This window comes from Cydia strobilella, chromosome Z, assembly GCF_947568885.1.
Source record: "Cydia strobilella chromosome Z, ilCydStro3.1, whole genome shotgun sequence".
NCBI lineage: Eukaryota > Metazoa > Arthropoda > Insecta > Lepidoptera > Tortricidae > Cydia > Cydia strobilella.
Genome location: NC_086068.1, coordinates 31,407,299 through 31,428,510, shown reverse-complemented (window position 1 = coordinate 31,428,510; position 21,212 = coordinate 31,407,299). Strand labels below are relative to the sequence as shown.

General features: G+C 35.4%; 1 protein-coding gene and 1 long non-coding RNA gene across 2 annotated transcripts in view; both read left to right on the top strand.

The window, feature by feature from the left end:
- Positions 1-11,129, top strand: part of LOC134754469 (neuroligin-4, Y-linked-like) — a 114,384-nt gene extending 103,255 nt beyond the window's left edge. Inside the window, exons 10-11 of the mRNA XM_063690802.1 lie at positions 6,942-7,060; positions 10,086-11,129. Of these exons, the coding sequence (XP_063546872.1) occupies positions 6,942-7,060; positions 10,086-11,083 (1,117 nt within the window). The 3' untranslated portion in view covers positions 11,084-11,129. The remainder of the gene's footprint in view (positions 1-6,941; positions 7,061-10,085) is intronic.
- Positions 1-21,212, top strand: part of LOC134754504 (uncharacterized) — a 579,708-nt gene that overhangs the window by 295,072 nt on the left and 263,424 nt on the right. The window lies entirely within an intron of this gene.

Here is a 21,212-nt window from a genome sequence, read left to right as displayed (position 1 = left end):
TACCTACCGCAGCGCCTGAAATTAGGGTTAAATAATAGTTTCGAAGTTTATTTTAACTTCCAACAATATAATTTTATCAAGAAATATACCTAATAATATAATTTCATATACAATACAATTCCATTTGTAATCGCTGTGAATGGGTAGCAGCTTTTAAGGATGACTCACGTTAGACCGGGCCGTATCCGGGCCGGAGCTTCCGGCGCTTACTTTTCTATGACATGACAGGTGATCACGTGATGCCTTCCATAGAAAACGAAGCGCCGGAAGCTCCGGCCCGGACGCGGCCCGGTCTAACGTGAGTCATCCTTAACACGTAATTCATAAAATACAATAAAATAATAATGAACATTACTTTGTATGAAAAATACCAAAAGATAAACAAATTATGTTAATAATATTATCTTCGGTTACCGCGATAGTTACTCATGAAATAAAACAATGAAAACGGATTATATCGCGTATATTGAATTTATAATACATCCCGACGTTTCGAACCCTTTACAGCGTTCGTGGTCAACGGGTGACTGGGTGATGCTGTATTATAATACAATATACGCGATATAATCCGTTTTCATAGTTTTGTTTCAAATTATGTTAATTTCCTTTTGACCACACCAGCTGATAAAAGCTCTCTTGATTGTTCAAAAACTGATGAGAAAGTTGCATTTTATCCACATATTGTGTGGCAAAGTAATCAAGAGCAAAATTTAAGTTGTTTCCCTATGTTGGCTGGTAGAATTGACTTTTAAATTAGTATTATGAATAATAAATGTTAAATTTAATAACATTAATTTTGAATTGTTTTGGTTTGATTTCGTTTGATATTTTACTCATTATTTTCTTAGCGTTGGTGTGGTGAAAATGTTTGTGTTTTACTCGGTGGCAAAATTTGTTTAATCCTCGTGCCTTGAAACCCTCGCCGCGCTAAAGGTTCACTTTTCGGCCCACTTGCTACGCTCGTGGCTCAATTTTTGCTTGCTCGGGTATCAATTTAGCAGGAAAGGTTAAACAACAACTTTGCCCCCTTGTAAAGCAAATAACTATTAACAGGCCATAGCTTAATTAATGTTTGGTTTTTGCAATGACGAGAGTATAGGGTAATTGACTGTATTTAAAATAAATTACTTTTCTCAAACATGCAATGAAATATTGATATTATGTTCTTCATATTAGGCTGGGAAGTATCACGTCCCAGGCGCGGCTAGGGCTAGACGAGACGTCCGTAATGAAATTTCATACAAAGTTGCAGGCCTAGGCCGGGAAGTGGCTCCTTTTTAATTTTCATTTCACATATATTTGTGACACTAAAAATGTTTATTAAAAAAAACTAACCAATAATTGCTTTTTGGTTCGGAATGACATTCTGCCAATACGCCCATAAAAAAACAATAAACGATATAGTTGGTCAAACCAAAGTAAGAACAAAAAAAAGATAAATAAGAACAAAAAAAAATATACCCATTCTTTTCTTTTGGGTGCTAGTACTAGTGTAAGACAAAGATAGTATGATTCTAAAAAAAACGCCGTGTAAAAATTCTCTCTGTCTATGTTTCAAATGAGACAGTCCTTTGACAAACTATAGTTGGTCAAACCAAATTGGCAGTAAATAAGAACAAAAAAACTATACTTATCCTTTTCTTTTGGGTGATAGTACTAGTGTAAGACAAAGATAGTATGATTCTCTCTTTCTATGTTTGAAATGAGACAATCCTTTGACAAACTGTATATTTGATATATTTTTCAGTTTTATTTGTATAAAACCTACAAAAAAATAATAAATAAAACATTATTAACAAATTCCAATAATTTTGAATTGCAAATTTATATAACTACAAATACACATTTAAAATATTTCATTTAAATATTAGCGGTAAAAATGTCTACTCAAACACGCGTAGGTATTTTTTTAATCATTTTGGAGGCAAAGTTGAACATTTTTAATAATAATAAAAAACAGTGCGTGGAGTCCCTCCGCGTGAAAGAAGTGAAAATTCGTAATGTTAAATTATCTATGGGAGCGTTAAACGTTTAACGCAACTGTCAATTGGAAGTCCCATAAGAAGTTTAACTTCAATAATTCTATTTTTAAAAATTCTATTTTATTGGATTTATTGTGCCCCACAAGGTACCAACTCGCGACCATACACTAGAAACGATGGTGCATACTTTGAAACTTAATTGACGGCGCTATTTATGGCAAATTGAACCCTGGGAATGAACACGTCCCAGGACCTATGGTCATCCTCAACAAAAGTGGAAATACAAGTAATAATCATACGATTGTAACGTTCCACCAAATTAACCTGTGGACTATATCTCGGAGTGAAAAAAACGTTTGGGACATTATAAAATAAAAATAAAATATCCATAACCTACCCCGCAAATTGTGGCCCATTGTCCATTAGGACCGTTTGTGGTACCCCGTGCACTAGAAAAACGGAATCTTCTAAGATTTGTACAATCACCTCCGCAGTGGCCTGTTTAAGTGGGAAAATGTTGTGTTATACAATATGAGTTCCGACGAAAATATTAAATGAATACCTGTTAATTATACTTCTACAGAGTTGAGAGCGGAAGCAGAATTGACTTAAAATAACTTGCTGTCGCGAAAATCAAAGGCGAAATGGATGTTTAAGGCAATTTTATGAATTGAGAAAAATGCTCATAGTTTATCATATAAGTTTTTGAGGCATATTTTAAAGAACTAAATGTAACAATAAAATCGTCAACACTGTGGGAATTATACTCCATGTTTAAGGGAATGATGAATGTGAAGCATAATATAAACATGAAAAACTATGTAATCTTAGTTTTGTGGCTTAAACGACAGTCAGACGGATGCAAGGCGAAAAAATCAAAGATACATAAATATATCTTGAAAATTTGTGTAATAAATTGATAAACTACATGTGTAATATACACGACACGTGTGATAAAGATACGTATAGGTGGTAGTTATATTTTGTGCCTATTTTACGTTTAGTTTCTTTAGAAATAAAACTCCGATATCGTGGAGATTTCTTTATTTATTTCATTGCATGTTTGTGATAAGCATTATACATACATCGGCCTAACAAGGGGTTGTCGGCCTCATAACTATCCGGCCTCACTACGTTCGGCCATCTATATGCATTCGGCCGGCAACCCCTTACTTCCCAGCCACTGTAGTAGTAGCCTCTGTACCATACAAGAAATAGAGCACCAAAAAATTAATAGAGAAACGTAGACAGCACTTATTTTTAGACACAATTTCTATTTTAAAACCCATATAAAACTATAAAGAGTAGGCAATTTAATCGTGATGTCACATGCTAGTGTTGATAGAAATTACATAGTAGATTTGACTAGTAGTCAAATACCCTATTGTCCATGATATAAATTAAACATTGCAAATATACCTATACATTTCTTGATAAACTATTTTCTTTGCAAAATAAAATCATTATTTTTATGAACAAAAAAAACCAAGTACTTACATTCATTAAAGCCTGTACAGTACCTACTATCCTTAGAATGTATGTATTTTTTATATTGTATTTTTATAATGTATTTCGTATAATGTAATTAGTATACTGTATTTTATAATGTATGAATGTTTTCTTATAATGTATTTATTTAGAAGCATGTTGAATAGTTAGTCTCTGATAACAATTATTTCGTTAAAGGAGTTATTAAAGCATTAGTGTCAACGTAGATAATTTTACATTATTTAAGTACATTAGAGAGCAAAGACTGTTAACTTTGAATGGAAAATTTAAACCAAGTGCCCCGTTCATTACTCTTGAGGGTATACGTAACATAGAATTAAACTATTATTATAATCAGTGATCGGAATAAGCAGAGTATAAATACTTAAACTTGGTAGAACAAAGTAATAAAGTGGAGACTGCCTTGCGATAACATTTTTTTCCGGGACTAAAATCCCGGAAACGTACAAAGTAAATAATAATTGTTACAAAAACAGTAAAAAACAATGCATTTCTCGTTTTTGTCCAACACAACCAATAGGCGTAAAAAACAAGCATTTTTTTGTAACTATATATATTTCATAAATCTAAACATCAAACATTTATTCAGCAAATAGGCCACAGGGGCACTTTTACATGTCAATTTTTACAAGCAATAAAATTAACCAAAAATTACAAAAACAATTACACATATGGAATCAATAAAATATTAGATACTTTGTCACAGATGTAACCAGTCTAAATGTCGAATTACACAAAAAAAGAAAACTAATAAAAAATATACAAACAAAACTTCCGTGAGACATAGACATATTAAATATATTAATAACGGGTCACTCACGTGTTTTAAGTCGAAAACGCTCGACATGTTTCACTCCGTACCGAGTAGCATCATCAGGAGCTTGCGTCGACGGTGACGGACCGGCGCAGACTGCGGGCCGCAGCCCTCCGCGCTCGATGACTCGGCGCGGGCGCCGGTGGCGGCAGGGGGGGCGAGAAACTGCCCTCGTTTACGGCATTATTGTCAAATGATGGGTTGCACACAACACTCACTACGTCATTCGCTAATGGTTCGTCCACACTGTCCACCGACGTAGTACCCAAAACAGTGCTGCGGCCCGCAGTCTGCGCCGGTCCGTCACCGTCGACGCAAGCTCCTGATGACGCTCCTCGAAGAGGATGGGGAAGAAAATTTCACATTGTGAACTTACCTTAATGTTAAGAATAATTTTTCCTCTGCATTAATTTTATTTGAGTAATTTGATTGTATTTCGTCAATTATTAAGTCTCATTCAATGTTGAATTGCTTTTCATTTAATCGGCAATATTCCCTGAATAAACGATCACCATTAAATATCAGATTTTTTATTAATATTGCGTAGCTGCCTTCGTCGGACTCTGACTATTGTAGAAAGGCAAACTGGTCTTCTTTTTCATATAGCATGTAGAATTATCGTCACTCGCTTCTTCCCGTAAAAAATACAAAAGTAAATTAGTATTTTATTTGTACGTCTGACATTATATGACTTGACATTGACAAGCCATCAACGAACGCTGTCGCGACTGCACGCCGCAACAGCCGCAGTCGTGCTGCTACAGTAGTGCGGCACCGCGTAACGTCGCAACTGCAGTGCAGCGGCAGTTATAAATGGACAGTCACCTTTACTTGACAAACAGCGCTTAACATGTGACTTATAGTACATTACTGCAGGTGCCGGGAAAGAACGGCTTGCCGGCTGAGTAGGTATAGACGGCCGACCGTAGGAAGGCCAGATAGTGATACGAAGCCGGCAAGCCCTTCTCACGGCCAGGCATGTATAGTGCTTTTCTCAAACATATGCAATGAAATAAAGAAATACACCACTAAAAAAAAACAAATTCCCCTTCGACTTTGGCGACAACAATTTATTAATTGCTAATTCTGCCTCCGCCCTCAATTGCGACGGAGTACAATTAATTTCTTCGTCGCTATTATCATCCAAACTCACATTGAAATTTTATTTATAAATATCAATCACAAATATATCATCTGCTTACCATCAGGCGGGCCGTATGCTTGATTGCCACCGACGTGGTATAAAAATATATAAAATCCAGCTACTCGACAAAAGTTTTTTTTAATTTTCCCTCCAATCCCTACATAATGTTTTTTTATACGGAAATCGTGCGTATTTCGCGTGTGTAGTGTTTGAATAAACCTTAGTAGGGTTATTATACACAACCTGATATAGTTGGTCAAACCAAATTGTCAGTAAATAAGAACAAAAAAAAAATACTATACTCATCCTTTTCTTTTGGGTGCTAGTACTAGTTTAAGACAAAGATAGTATGATTCTCTCTGTCTATGTTTGAAATGAGACAGTCCTTTGACAAACTATAAATGCACAGGGTTTTAAATATTGTCTATGATCTCTGGTGACTTAGGCCCCATTCGCACGAGCATTCGCTAATCAGCGAAATCGACTCCACACTCGCGTTCGCAGCTTCGCGTCGCGTAGTATGGAGCGGGCTATTCAGATTAGTATACTTAATATCAGTTCGTGTGTAATAGGCGTTAACGCGGATATTTTTGGTCCGATAACCATTCAGCCACTAGAAAAAAATTAAAAAATATAATTCAGCTGTTTAGCCAGTTCATGAACACAGACGCCATGTTTACATTAAAATTAAAAAAAAAATTACTTCCCGGCCTAGGCCTTCAATTTCGTATGAAATTCCTTTACAGTTCTCTCGAGTTGCTCCGCCCGAAACGTGATACGTGATACTTTGAAGCCTGTTTTGACGCACATAAGGACGATATTTCATTGCATGTTTGAGAAAAAATTGTTATGTGTATAACATAATTAATTAATCATTAATCATTCATTAATTGTTATATATATATATTATAATCTCTCTACTGAATGTAAAAACAAAATTATTTAAACTATATGGGGCATTTTCTATGAAAAGGGACCTTATTGTCGATGGCGCTCACGCCGCACAGCGTCGCGCCGCATTGTATTTATATCGGAGCATCGTTAATAATGGCGTAAGCGCCATCGACAATAAGGTCCCTTTTTATAGAAAATACCACATATATCGTCAATGTCGGCAGAATACGGATCTTGTTTACAACTAATATATAATTGACGATATATAATATAAATAATTTTGTATTCACATTGAGTAGTGAGATTATGTGTATTTAGATTTAAGAAATATATATAGAAAGTTACAAAAAAAAATTGGTTGTTTAATTTACGTCTATTGATTGTATTGGACAATAACGAGGAATGCATTGTTTTTTACCGTATATCACTATATCACTATATCTATATCACTTTCCGAGACTTTAGTTCTGGAAAAAAATGTTATTACAAGGCAGTCTCAGCCTATTCCTATCATAGATTATAATATACTACAAGTATAATAAACACTTAAAAACATTGATTCAATTTTAATCATCTCATAAGTGTTCGCTTGTTATAGAAGTCCAAACGACAACACCAGACAGGAGGTTTTGTTGCCAGCGTCGAGGGAGCGTAATAAATTTCGAGGCATAAATTGGGAAGAGTACGACTCCACGCACCAGAAGTACTTAGAAATAGGTCAGTGATACGCGTAGTGATATACGGCCGATATAGGGAGCGGATATGTAGGCGGATACTAGCGAGACTTGATGAGTATCTCTTTTCAACTAACTATGAAAAGAGAAGGCTCGCCGACCTGTTTGTAACTTCGTTTGTCTCTATAAAACTTTTCTAGGGTTTTGTGAAACTCCGTGTTTTACATGAATTTCACAGTATAAGAAAAATATTTTTACAGTTATGAGGTTTATTAGTTTGTTGTTTTTCAGTGATTGAGTACCTAGTTATAGTTTAATTTTCGGCAGCAATTTAAAGTTCTAGGACAATTTTTTGACGTTATGGATGGTTCGATAATTATAAAAATTTGCTTTGACGATTCTACAAAAAGAATGTTGACACATGTTGGATTTTATTACATTACCTGGTTAAATAGATATAAAATGATCAAGGAATAAAATCTCTGTTTCAATATTTTTTGGTTTTATAAGGGGGCAAATTTAACCCCTCTTTCGTATATTACCGAGCGTAGCCAGTGGTTGAAAAATTGGAATTTTGATGATTGGGAGATATTTTGCTACCAAGTGAAATACAATTTTTTTCACCTCAGCAGCTCGAACAAGCCTACTTTCGTCACTCCCTGGAGTGAGGAAAGTGCGACTTTCCTCACTCCAGGGAGTGAAACAATGTAGCTTTTTAATTTAGTGAAGGCCATGAACTTCATACTTTTATTACATTTTTTTACGGTACGGTACGGTCTGGTCCGGTCCGGTCCGGTCTCGTCTCGTCTCGTCTCGTATCGTATCGTATCGTATCGTATCGTATCGTATCATATCGTATCGTACATATTATAATACTTTTTTTTCCTGTTTATTCTGTGTAATTCGAAACACATTTTAACCTTTAATATGTTCTCACTACTGAGGTGATAAATTATGTGTGCAACACGAGAGCAAAGTTATTTTACATCTCGTGTTTTTGAGTCCCTCGCTACGCTCAAGATTCTACCTTAGAATCTTTCGCTTTCTCGGGACTCAAAATAAACACTCGCAAGAAAAACCAACTTTCCTCTCTTGTTGCACAAATAACTATTTCACCACACCAACTCGAGCAAAATACTAACCTTAAAACATTACAAATCGAATCCAAAGTAATGCTATTGCATACTTATAAATAAAAATCATCAGATCAAGTGATCTCACCAACTTGAGGACACAATTTTTATTTATTTATTCGGGTTACGCACGTATTATTAAGTCGAATAAACGCTCGACAGGTTTGTATCCAATTCCAAAAGAGGATAGATCCGTCCTCGCAAACGGTGACACGCCACGAGCAGCCATGCGAGTCGGGCTTTGGCCCGCAGTACACGTCGCGCTCTTGACCAGTAAGGGGCGGTGCTCCATGAAGAAGATCCTTGAAAATTGGATCAGAACATGTCGAGCGTTTATTCGACCTAATAACACGTGAGTAATCCGTTTAAAAATAATTTTAATATGTTTGAGTCTCACGGGAGTTTTATAATTAAAATTGAGGACACATCCTAATGACTATTCATTTATTATGTTTTTTTTTATATATATTTACCTATATATACATCTTATTAATATTTATATGTCACTCCCTAAGGCCTTGGCAGAATAACAGCATTGGAATTTGCCTCGCTTGCAAATTGCAACAATATGCTGACAGGGCCTCTTCCCTACTGCACATATTGCTGGACCCGTGTGTAATTTTTATGTTTTTTATGTTTTTAATGTGTAAATAATTTAATTTTTTGTTTTTTTTTTTGTTTTTGTTTTTGCTATTATTTTTATATTCCCCTTTTTAAACATCTTTTATTCTTTCATTGTATTGTCCTGTGTATGTGTGCTTTATGGAATAAATGTCTTTCTTCTTCTTCTTCTTCTAATATTTGCATCAAGTTACTTTAACACTTCTGAGGATGAAGTTCAACTTTGCTATCTATTTCTGAAATATAAAGAGAGCCTTTCTGAGCTAGTGTGGTGAAAAATAATTTTGTATAGTCCAAAATAAAATTTATCTCTATATGCACAACGTTTATCATTTTAATTAACTTATGCCAAACAAAATTGTTTACTGGTTCAGGGATATAGTAAAAAAATATACATACATCTCTTTTAATGGCTTAGTGTAAGTCTGGGCTAAAATTTGTTCATGTAAATTTACAGTTATCTACAAAATTAATATTATAAATCTTATCAAAACTAGAAAAATACACTGTCATATACCTATAAATTAATGAATTAATTGCTCACTCAAAAAAGAACATCCAAACCTAATAACCAAAAATCATGATTTTTTGGCTTATAATTTTTTTTGTTGTATTCTATAAAATAAAAGGCACAATTTTGAAAAAAAATGTGACCTGTAGGGCTAAGATGGTCGGCTCTTTGTCATATTTGTCACCATGCCTGTCACGTTCTAACAAATATTTATGTAAGTGCGAAAGTGACGCATGGCATGACATGACAGGTGATAAAAAGGCGACCATGATACCGCTGCCGATTAGTTTTTGTCTTAATAATATATAACAATTTGTTATATTCTATTTTTTGTATTTATACAGGCTGTACATCCTACAGTCTGCGTTTAAACAGTTTACATTCGAACCGTTAAATTTAAAAATAAATGCTTAATTTTAATATTCTATTGTAAAAATTGCAATATACTTACTTTTCAATATCGTTTCATACATTCAATACCTATATCTGTTTATGTCGCTTATAATGTTATCTGTCAGTCTTGTAGTATAGCATAATAAACAAATTCGAGCATGCTTTCAAAATGTATGATTTTATTTTTTGTTTCTCGATTTTGTGCTGTCTTGATGGCGTTGTTTCCATGTAAACATTGGATCCTCAAAACAATAAAATATTTTATCACCATAACAAAGTGCTGTAAAGAGGGGTCAATGTCCAGTCAACATGCGTGTAGTACAGTACATACATAGTTAATCCTAACCATTTTTAAAACAGTTCTATTATTTATATTTGCGGTAGGTATTAAGCCTTCATTTATTGTTTAGGTATGAAGCCGCGTCTGAAGAATCACTTTAGGGCCCATCAACTTTCTGTGTGGCTGAGGCTAGTCCCCGAGTTGCACAGAGCGGGAATGGAGGATATCGCTACTCGACATAACCTGTTTAAAAATCACAATGAACAAGAACTATACGAAGGCATCATCAGGCCTGACCCTTTGGTGAGAAATATAAACGACAACGATCAATTGAAACGAGTAAATGGATCGGTTTACGCTGACGCGGCTTTGACTACCGTCGATACTATCCTGGTGACATGCGTTACGCTATTACCGAATAGTAGGGACGTACAAACGTTGAATGCCACAGAAAACACTTTAGCAAATTTAGAGGCAGCAGGTTACGCCGCCTATTCAACGGCATTAAGCGTTACCATAGCTATAGGTTGCTCACTATTGATTTTAAATGTTCTGATATTCGCTGGAGTATACTATCAGCGAGATAAATCTAGGTCGCGGGGAAAACAACAACGCTTTAATGAGAAACAATTTGAGACTATCTCTGGAAAACATTCACATTACCACATGGATCCGACGCATACTCCCAGTTTAGTCGTAGACGTGGAAAGACACAATCGGAAGAAGCATCAAATGGAAAGCGATTCTCACTTCGCTAACCTGAACTTTAAAGGTCCGCTGAACGTATCGAAATCGCCACCGAGTCCGTCACTTAGTATAGAAAATATGATGATACCCAGCAAAATAGTAAGTAGAAACAGTAGTTTTAGATTGCCCAACGTGAGTTATACGCATATGGTTGGATACGGCACGATGCCAAAGAATTTGAACCAGTTTAATAACTCGCCGCCCTCACAGGAGTTGAGACAGCAAAAATTCCTGCCTCCGAACGGTTCAGCTTCGCAGGGCTCCCCCTTAGGGCGGGAGAACGCAGCGAAAGGGGGGCCTCATGCCACTCTCCGGCGCGGAAAAAGCCCCCACCACGCCTCAAGTCTGCCACAAGCAGCTATTGGCGAAATGAGAGTGTGACAGTTAATTATATTTGACTATAGTTAATTATATTTAAAAACTGTGAATATTTTAACATGTGATATTGGCTGCATTTCGTTTGTTAATATGAACTCGTACATCTAAATTACTTGAGTATTATAAAATTATGTGTAATTAAATTGTGTTTCATTAATATCTGTTTACAATTAATTCAAAAACATCGACTTTATTGAGATTGTTTGTTAGTTTTATTACTTTTATCATATGGTGTGTACCATATTCTTTGTGATTTGGCTTCTTAGCTAGTTTATACGCTCTATGTATAGCTACGTGCTGACGTGTAAGTTCAACGTAAATTATAGCCGTAAAAGAATATTATTAGAAGAAATATGCCACGTGGTCGTTCTGTAGTAAACCCCGTAATGTTGAATTAGTGGGCTTCCCTAAGTGTTCTATTTGAGGTGAGATTGTACACAATGGAATCAAAAAGAGGGTCCTTAAAACGATCATTTTGCTGCAAACGTCTTGCGGTCGACGATAAACAAGAACAAGGTCATAAAAGGGTATTTGTTTGGTTCCCGGGCGGGTATGGCAGCCGCATACGTAATTGCGATTGGAGAAAGACCTGTGGTGTAATGTACCTAAACGGTATTTGTTAAACCAAGAAAAGTCTGCAGCTGTCATTTAATTAAAAACTATATATGGCAATGTTTTTAACAGTCACTAAACGTTATTCACATGGCATGTGTATTGTCAGAATCGTATAAATAAACTTGTGTTTTGGTGTTTTGTGACAAACGGGGAAACCATGGTAAAATCTTATAAAATCGGCGTCCGGGTGCTACTTTTCCGCATGATAAATAATTATTTATAAACATTGGATTCTCAAAACAATGTAAAATTTTACAATAATAAAAAATCTGCACGAGGCTATTCAAGCTGAAAAAAGGCAATATTTACAATATTTGATGACAGGTAAGTGGAATGAAACATATTAATACTTGCACAATACGTACCATTATGATGTCCTTGTTATTCTTTATGCGAATGACCTTCAAGTATGACCAGATAAGTATACTGAACCAGAGTTGGGCAAAAATATTATCTATTTACGAATAACCGGGAAGATAAATCATCTTTTATTTGAACTAACTAAATAATCCGTCATTTGTTATTTTGAGTTTATCTAGATCAGTTTCATTTTTATCTAGATAAATTAGTTGGGATTTTAAATAAAAGATTAATGTCAGTAGTAGGTTCAGTCATGTAGAACTAGAACATGAAATTGCAACAATAATTTTCTGACTTTATGAGCAATGTCAGTGTGACGGTTTGACCCTCAGAATAATAACTAAAGCATAGAAGCCGGGCAAAAATAAGAGCTTGGTAAAAGATATCGTATTCACAACAAGCTATTACTTTTTGTCTATGAGTGAGTGAGACAACAATCGCAAGTTCTTTCGTTTTTTTTTTCAGTATTGACACAAGATGAACTGAGGAAAATGTCAAATGGTTGTGTTTTGGTTGTCATTTAATCCAGCCAAATAATAGCACATTTCGATGCTAGTGCGGAAAGTATGTCATTACTTCACGAGTACCGAGATATCTTGCCACGAGCCGTAGGCGAGTGGCAAGACTCGGGACGAGTGAAGAATGACATATCCGAACGTGTATCGAACGACGTTTTTTAATACAGTTGCGAAAAAATAAGAAAAACAACAAGTAAGGAATGGAATTCGAAACTCTTATATTATTAATTCTGTGACACTGACATCATTTACATTGACATTATGAAGAGGTGTTTTTCTAGCTTTTATTCGACTAGAATAGATTTTGTTATTATTATTGAACCCACTTCAATGAATGTTTTTTTTTTCAAATGGATGTTCTATAAGACAGAAACAATAGTTAAAATATATTACCTACATAATAACTACAAACATTTACAATACAAATTTCATAATACAGATATTAAAAACCTAAAGATGCATGGGGCATCGTCCCCAGGACGCTTGCTGCGTTTCCCCGCTGGATTGCCAGACTTAGCCGCTGAGCGAAATATTCGCCCGCTCGAAAATCGCCAGACACCCAGACAAGTTTATTTGAAATTTCTTTCACAACTTGTCTGGTGTCTGATGACCATGGCCCAAAGGTTTCGACTGCAAGCGCCGCAAATATGTAATTCTCTTTTAAAAATGCATATTTGCGGCGCTTGTTAAATTGGGCGTCTTCTGCAGCCGTCCCCGGTTTCCGGGCCGAGCGCTGGACGTGGGACGGAGCTAAAGTATCCACACAGGTCACATCCCACGCCAAGGATCGCCCCAAAAACCAAGGCACAAGCGAGCATCCGTCGGGTCTTTTCCCATCCGCCGCTGACAAGCCAGCTGGTTCGAGGGTTGCCGGTATGTTAACTGTACCGAGAGCTCTGCGGATCAGCTCATTGAGCGCCGCGTGCCTGAAATTTCGGCCCGCACTCGACTGGCAAGATAGTCCATGGCGTCCGAGGGCGTCGACTGGGCCTCCGCAAATTGAAACAATTGTAAATATTAAAACATTGTACTATTATTACCTAAATATCGTTATTTACGATTATTTGTGTATCGTATATTTATACAAACAATATCAAATGTTGCCTTTGGAAACAGGAAACTAATATTAACACTCATCAATAAGTAGTCATGAATTGGAACAAGTAATAATTTAAAAAAATTTGAAAAGTAAAAAGCACTAGTTCGCGAAAACCAACTTTCCGCACGCTAAACAGCCACGAAAAGTAGCACTTTTTGAGCAACTGTATTAAAAAAAATATGCTCGTTATTTAACATTTAGGTGTTTACATAGTCGTATAATTTTAGTTGAAATATTTCGCGGTCATCTCGCTGATTTTTAGTTATAATATTTATATATTCGTAAACGATTCTTGGAAAACGTGCCTAGATATTATTTGTTATGGTTCCAAGTTTCTTATCTCACAATGGCTTGCGTGATCGAAGGATGTAAATCACATACATCACGAAAAGAAAATTCGGAAGAACGGGTAACCTTTCATCGGTGAGTTTCGTTAAATTTTGATGATATTAATTTATAAGACCCAACCTAAACATAAAAATCAATATTAGTAGTTTATCTAACTATCACCGTATTATATTCTGAATAGATTTTAACATGTATTTTCGGAATTTTCTGCGAACTATGAAAGGTTATGTTTTTCGCATAGTGATATGTAATGTTATCGACCTTAGAATAGTAATATCGACATTCATAGCTTTGTTTAGTTCACACTACTTACTATTTAATACAATGCTAACTACATACTTTCTTTAGTTAGGTACTTATTTATTCTCTTGTTACCTATCTGGCTTGTTACCTTTTATTTTTAACTTCTAGTACTATTTTATGTCGCACTGTATGACTAGGCACATAGTGATCAAGCACATGTAAACTGCCTTGTATATTTTTGATTACTATTATCTGTGCCAAATTCGTGATTTTTTTTACAGAGAGAATAAAAGTGCGTAATTTATCGATATAATAAATCGACACACTACATCCCTAGGTATTAACAAAACTTGTGACCAACTTAATATGACACCGTACGTAAATGAGAAATAACAAGCATATCGAATACCGTAGGCTCAAAGGGCGCAAAGGACAAAATGGCAAAAATGAGAATGCAGTTATACTCAGATTTTTTTTCTCTATCGAATGGTATATTTAACGTCTCGATAACTTGAAAAAAATGTCCGTTACGCCCCACAAAAAAATAGTGGTTGAACTCAATTTTCCAACGCATTTTGCAGTGTCCTAAGACATTTGGGCGTAACTCCCAACCGTGTACGATACGCCCTTTTGCATCGGAACTTATATTCAATGTGTGCTATTTTTTTGTACCTTACGCCCATTTGCAATAGATTTTCGAGTGCTCACTGTACGTTACGACCACAGCTAGTTGTTATTTATACGACTGTTAGAGAAATAAATATAAGAGATAATCAAAGTAATACGTACATTTTTGAATTTTAAAATAACAATAAGTACTTGCATTAGTTCCTTATTAGTTATTTACTTATAGGGTTAATGAAATATGTGAATATTGATTGAACGAATGGGGACGTAGTTCATAAATTCTATAAAAATAACAAAACGCCACAATAGTTCGATACCAGATAAAACACTAAATAACAGGCGCGGTTTATAATAAACGTGGAGTTAGTTTGGGGTAGCTTCTATAAAGAATCATAATTAATTATAATTAAATGAGGCTGTTAATGTGAGAAATAATTAATGTAATTGATAACATTTAATGGGTCATTTGCAATTTGAAAGTCATTGCCTATTATGTTCGGATTTAAATAAAAGTAGTAAAAGGGCCTGACCATATGGCTGTTTTACTAATCTGTTATGTCATGAATAATCAAATATTCGTTAATTTTTACTATAATATAAATAGACGTACGAAATTTCAAATCTACTGCTATTTATAAAGTACACTTTTACTATCATATTAAGAAAAAACAAACAGAAATAACGCTTAAATATTTATGTTCTAATAAAAGCAATTGTTTTTCCATCAATCAATTTCTTATTGATATTACTACTACTTATTTGATATCTGATAAAAAATAGTAGGTGGTAGGGCAACAGTAGTTTTTTTAAGCTATATTAAAATATTTAAAAATATGCATGATTACTAAAGTAATAATTATAATAAATAGTCAATGATTTTGTGGCAAAAAATTCCTTGTTTGAATATCCAAAATAACAAGATTAGGAAAAATAACTAAACAATTAATAAATACTCTATAAGTTTTTGAAAAAAAAATGTTTGTACACTCTGTACATTATAGTACCCAGAAAAGTGTATCTTCAATGGGACTACCAATATTGTAAGATAATGGTTGGACTTACGCCAATTGGTACTAAAAAGGTATTATTTTTTGTACATTACGCCCTTTTGCTAATAAGCTTAACATTGTAAAATGGGCGCAAGGGACGCCCTTCTTAAAAAACACTCCTGTGTTTTGGCGTAACGGACACGCTATTTTCGTAAATAAGCATTGTATCGTAAGTTCAACAAAACAGTTTAAATGAGCTCAGAAAGCTAAGAATAAGCCACAAACAGGCATCAGTTTATTCAAAGAAATACAAAAGTATTGATTTTTTTTCTCAAAATAAAACAGTTTTTTGGCTCTCCTGAAAAAATCGCATTTTGTCAGTTACGCCCATTGAGCCTACGGTAGTCGATATATGCATCTCTTTTCGACACATTATCTAATTCGTAAGGAAGTAAAGGATGGGTATACATATTTGCGAAGCATTTTTGCCCGGCTTCTATGCTTTAGTTATTATCCTGAGGACACCCGACGTGACGTGACATTCTACATAAATTTATTATTATAAGCTTACTTCAATAACAAACGAGGTCAGTTATCTTCATCTAGATAATTTATCTAAATAAAAAAGTTGTCAACGCACTATTGGTTGAACACCCTGGTGATTGAATTTATCTTCGAATAAATTTATTTGAAATAATTATCTAGATAAGAAATTATCTAAATAACACCCAACTCTGTACTGAACTGCTGAAGTAAAGAACTACATGAATCCGAACTGAACTAGTGAATGAAAGAGTGACATCAAGTGAAGTACTTCATTTGAATCTTTCATTCACGAACTACTCATGTCTAATCCTACTATCAGTACCTCTACCATCAGTTGCCAGAGTAAATTTCACTTACTTTAAGTGAATAAACGCGCCGTAAGTCACATATTTACTTTTGTTTACGTACTTATGTGCCTAAATTCACTCTACTGCAAACGATGCTGTCCCTTTCTAAGTATACTAAAAAACAGAGCAAGAATTATATCGGAGTATTGTACGGCGCCTCTAGCTGTCACCTAAAGAACTAAATATCAAAAATATGAGTAAACTGTAAATTACCTATCGAAATCCTTAGCAAACTACCAGTTTTGACATTGACATATTTACTCACGCACAGAACTAAATCAAGATAGAAGGAAAGAGTGTATGTGCCTCGCGTGGCGAAACGACGACCCGGTGGCTCCATTGCTCGCCGCGAACTTTAGTCTGCTCCCGATCGATGTCTGCTTGCGACGTCAGGTTTTAAAAACAAAATGGTTTCTTGCGCAATAATTAACTGTTCAAACACTACCAATAAAGTTGGAGCTGTTAATGGAGGTATTTCCTTTCATCGCTAAGCACAATTTGTCCTTAAATATCTGTTATTAATTAAAAAACTATTTATTTTATTATTTTCATCAAAACAGTAGCGGGCGATTGTGTGCCAACGCTAGCTTTTCATTGCGGCTTAAATTTGACGAGCCAGACCTGGCGTGCGTTCAAAACCAATGATGTAAAAATAAGCTATTCAAACTGTCGAATCACGTTCAAGGTCGATTTCTCATTTTTTACCGACGTCAAGATTTCCAAGGAGGAGGTTCTCAATACGTTTTTTTTTTTTTTTTTTTTAATGTTTGTTACTCCATAACTCCGTCATTTCTGATTGTAAGTATATACATACAGATTGGTCCCGTTTTTTTCAAAAGGCAGTTCTGATGATGGGATCCATGAGGAATCGAGGGAACTCCTCAAATGTTAAAGGCATACATATAGTGATTTTAGTATTTTCATTAACAAATCAAGCACTTACATTTAAAAAAGTGACATTTGATGAAGTGGAACTGCTGATGATAATCAGAACGGAACTCTTCAATGACGCATAGTCCTCTTCGTTATGTTTGTTAAGCAAGTTAGATTTTCAAGAAACATTTTTGTCAAGCTCGAGTTCTGATAATGGGATCCATGAGGAATCGAGGGGACTCCTCAAATATGAAAGGCATACATGTAGTGATTTTTGTATTTTTATCAACAAATCCAGCATTTCCATTTTAAAAAGTGACATTTGATGAAGTGGAACTGCTGATGATGATCAGAATGGAACTCTTTAATGACGCATAGTTTACGTTTGGCGATTTGTCCTCTTCTTTATGTTTGTTAAGCAACTTAAGTTTTTAAGACATATTTTTGTCAAGCTCGAGTTCTGATGATGAGACCCACGAGGAACCGAGGGAACTCCTCAAATGTGAAAGGAATACATATAGTGATTTTTGTATTTTCATCATTAAATCCAGCATTTACATTAAAAAAAGTGACATTTGGTGAAGTGGAACTGCTGATGATGATCAGAATGGAACTCTTCAATGACACATAGTTCACGTTTGGCGATTTGTTCTCTTCCTTATGGATCCAGACCCAAACTTGGACTCGGGCCCGGACCCGGGTCTGGACATGGACCCCAACTCGGAACCGGACCCGGACCGAACTCTGACCCAAACTTGGACCCGGACAGCCGGACACGGACCCGGACTCGGATCCGGACCCAGACCCGGACCCGGAAATGCTACTAGAAAAGTGGGTTAGGCGGGTGGGTGTGTTTTGAACTGCGATTCTCACAGAACAGAACTCTATTAGAAAAGTAGGTTAGGTTAGGTTAGAGCTGTGACCCTTACAGAAAAGAAATGCTATCAGAAAAGTAGGTTAGGTTAGGTTAGAACTGCGACCCTTACAAAAACGAAATGCTACTAGAAAAGTGGGTGGTTTTACCTCCTTTTCTACATAATTAGGCAAAATATGCTGTCTTTTTCATTTCATTGTCTGGAATCTTAGAGTGCACCAACAACAATAAGTGAACTTTCAGCGGCCCCCATTGAAGTCGGTTTTTTTTTCTTAAAAATTATTTCTGTCAAAAGTAAGAATAGTGCTGTACACTGCGATTTTCTTACTCGATTATTAAAATCGATTTTGAAAACAGACGAAATAATAATTACGTTTAATATTATTATGCAGCTATATAATGTACGTAGTGCAAAGCTATAGTTATTTACGATACAAGTGCGGAAAAGAGGAAATTCGAAACGAGTGGCGATAAATTAAAACACGACCGCAGGGAGTGTTTTAAATCGACACGAGTTGCGAATTACCTATTCGCACGTGTATCGTACAACGTTTTACAGTACATATGGCCCTATAAACTTTCGACATATGCATGAAAAGTGCTTTTTACGCACTAGGGCGAGAAAGTTGCACCATATGTACTGTAAATATTATTAACAAACGGGTTATGGTTACTTCTATAATGTAATTTTGTATTAGTTTTCCGAATGATCCCACTATTAAAAATAAATGGATTGAAGCAACTGGTCGTAAAAAATGGTTTCCTACAAAGAACAGCCGGATGTGTTTTATACATTTCCACGAAGACACCTTTACTGGCCCATCAAAGTACCGACGAGTAATCAGTACAGCTTATCTGATTATTGATGTAGTGATGATGTCAAATGATGAAAAGGTACACATTTACATAAGGCTAAATATTATTTTTAAAAATGTGCGTGCGTGCGTGTGTGTGGTATATTTTGTCTTATTAATATTACTATTTGTGCAATAGATAAAAGGTCAATATTCAATCAGAGAAAGACTCTAAGAACAACACGCCCAGGAAGAGAAAGCTTGAAGTGGTCAGTATTAGCATACATTATCAGAAGATATGTTGTTTTTAAAATTGTGTTTGTGTCATCTTCACTTTTATATTGAATACTATATTTCAACTTGTATTACAGGATACTAATGAACCATCCACATCAGACGAGATTCCATTACATACGCCAAAAAAGAAAAAAATATTGAACCAACTGAACAATGCACGGCAAATGATAAAACAGAAAGACAAACAAATTAAACGCCTGAAGGAACAAAACCGTCGAAAAGTAAAAAAATACTTACCCTAGTGGCATTGCTGGGGTGCTTAAAAAAGAATACCTTGATCAGTGACGAACAAGCTGACACCTTAAAAGCAACAAATGTTACGACTAAAGAACTTTATTCTAGACAGATGAAGAATGCAAAAGGATCAGTCACAACATCAAAATACTCACCAGCACTTCGGAGTTTTGCATTAACGTTACATTATTATTCGAGCAAAGCATATAACTATGTCAGAAAGGTTTTCAATTTAAGCTTGCCACATCCTGTCACTATCCGGAATTGGTACAAAAAGTAATTGACGGGAATCCTGGCTTCACAACTGAATCATTAGAAGCTTTGAAATTGATGGCGAAAAAAAAGAAAAGTCCCCTGTATGGCTGTCTGTATGGTGCATAGAATCGGTGCCGTGTTCTAATTGATCTGTGAATCGATGCTTTTGAATCGTTTTCGCGCGGCTTATGTTTCTCATCACTAAACTACGCTCGTGACGTCGAAGTACCTACGCAAAATGTTACACGCTCGGTCTCCCTACAAATTGCTGAACTCTTTCCTTCTATCTCTATATAGTTCTGTGATTTTTATTTTAAAATTTAATTCAGGCAACAAGACCTATATTACATATACCTTATAGACTAACATACATATAAATTTTATAAACTTAAAAACTAAACACTATTTTGGCAATAGAACGTCGTGGCTCCGTTGAATCGTCAACGTGAATTATCATTTCCTCTGTCGAAAATAATTATAATTTCTTCTGTCGGTTCTTATCGATATTTTAGAATCGATGCCGTTTCGCACGGCTTATGTTTCTCATCACTAAATTACGCTCGTGACGTCAAAGTACCTACGCAAAATGTTACACGCTCGGTCTCCTTACAATTTGCCGAGCTCTTTACTTCTATCTTGATTTAGTTCTGTGTACTCACGTCTACGCGGTCTACGTAATTTACTTTCTTGTATGCATCTATTGTGTTTATTGTTAATTTAAGCTGTTATATAATGTTTATAATTCTCTGAATTCAAAATTATGGGCTAAATCATCAGTGGCGTGCCTAGAGTTTTGGAGTAAGGCAAGCCGAAAGATTATGTTTTCGTAATAACTGTCCAATCTTCACTCTTTGTACTCAAATGAATTTCCTACCATATCTAGGCGAGCTAATCATAGCGCACAGGGCATACTCATACTACTACTAGATAGAATTTTAAAAACATATCAGGGCCTACCGCGAACACCGAAGATTGCAAGTTGCAGGCATTTTTCTCTGTCACACTTATTACGCCTTAATTGGAGTAAAACAACAATCTCGTTCTCGCTCTCACTTATGGGTGCGGCGCACCAATGCGTGCGGTGCGGTAGTGTGTTACGCTTTAACATGATAT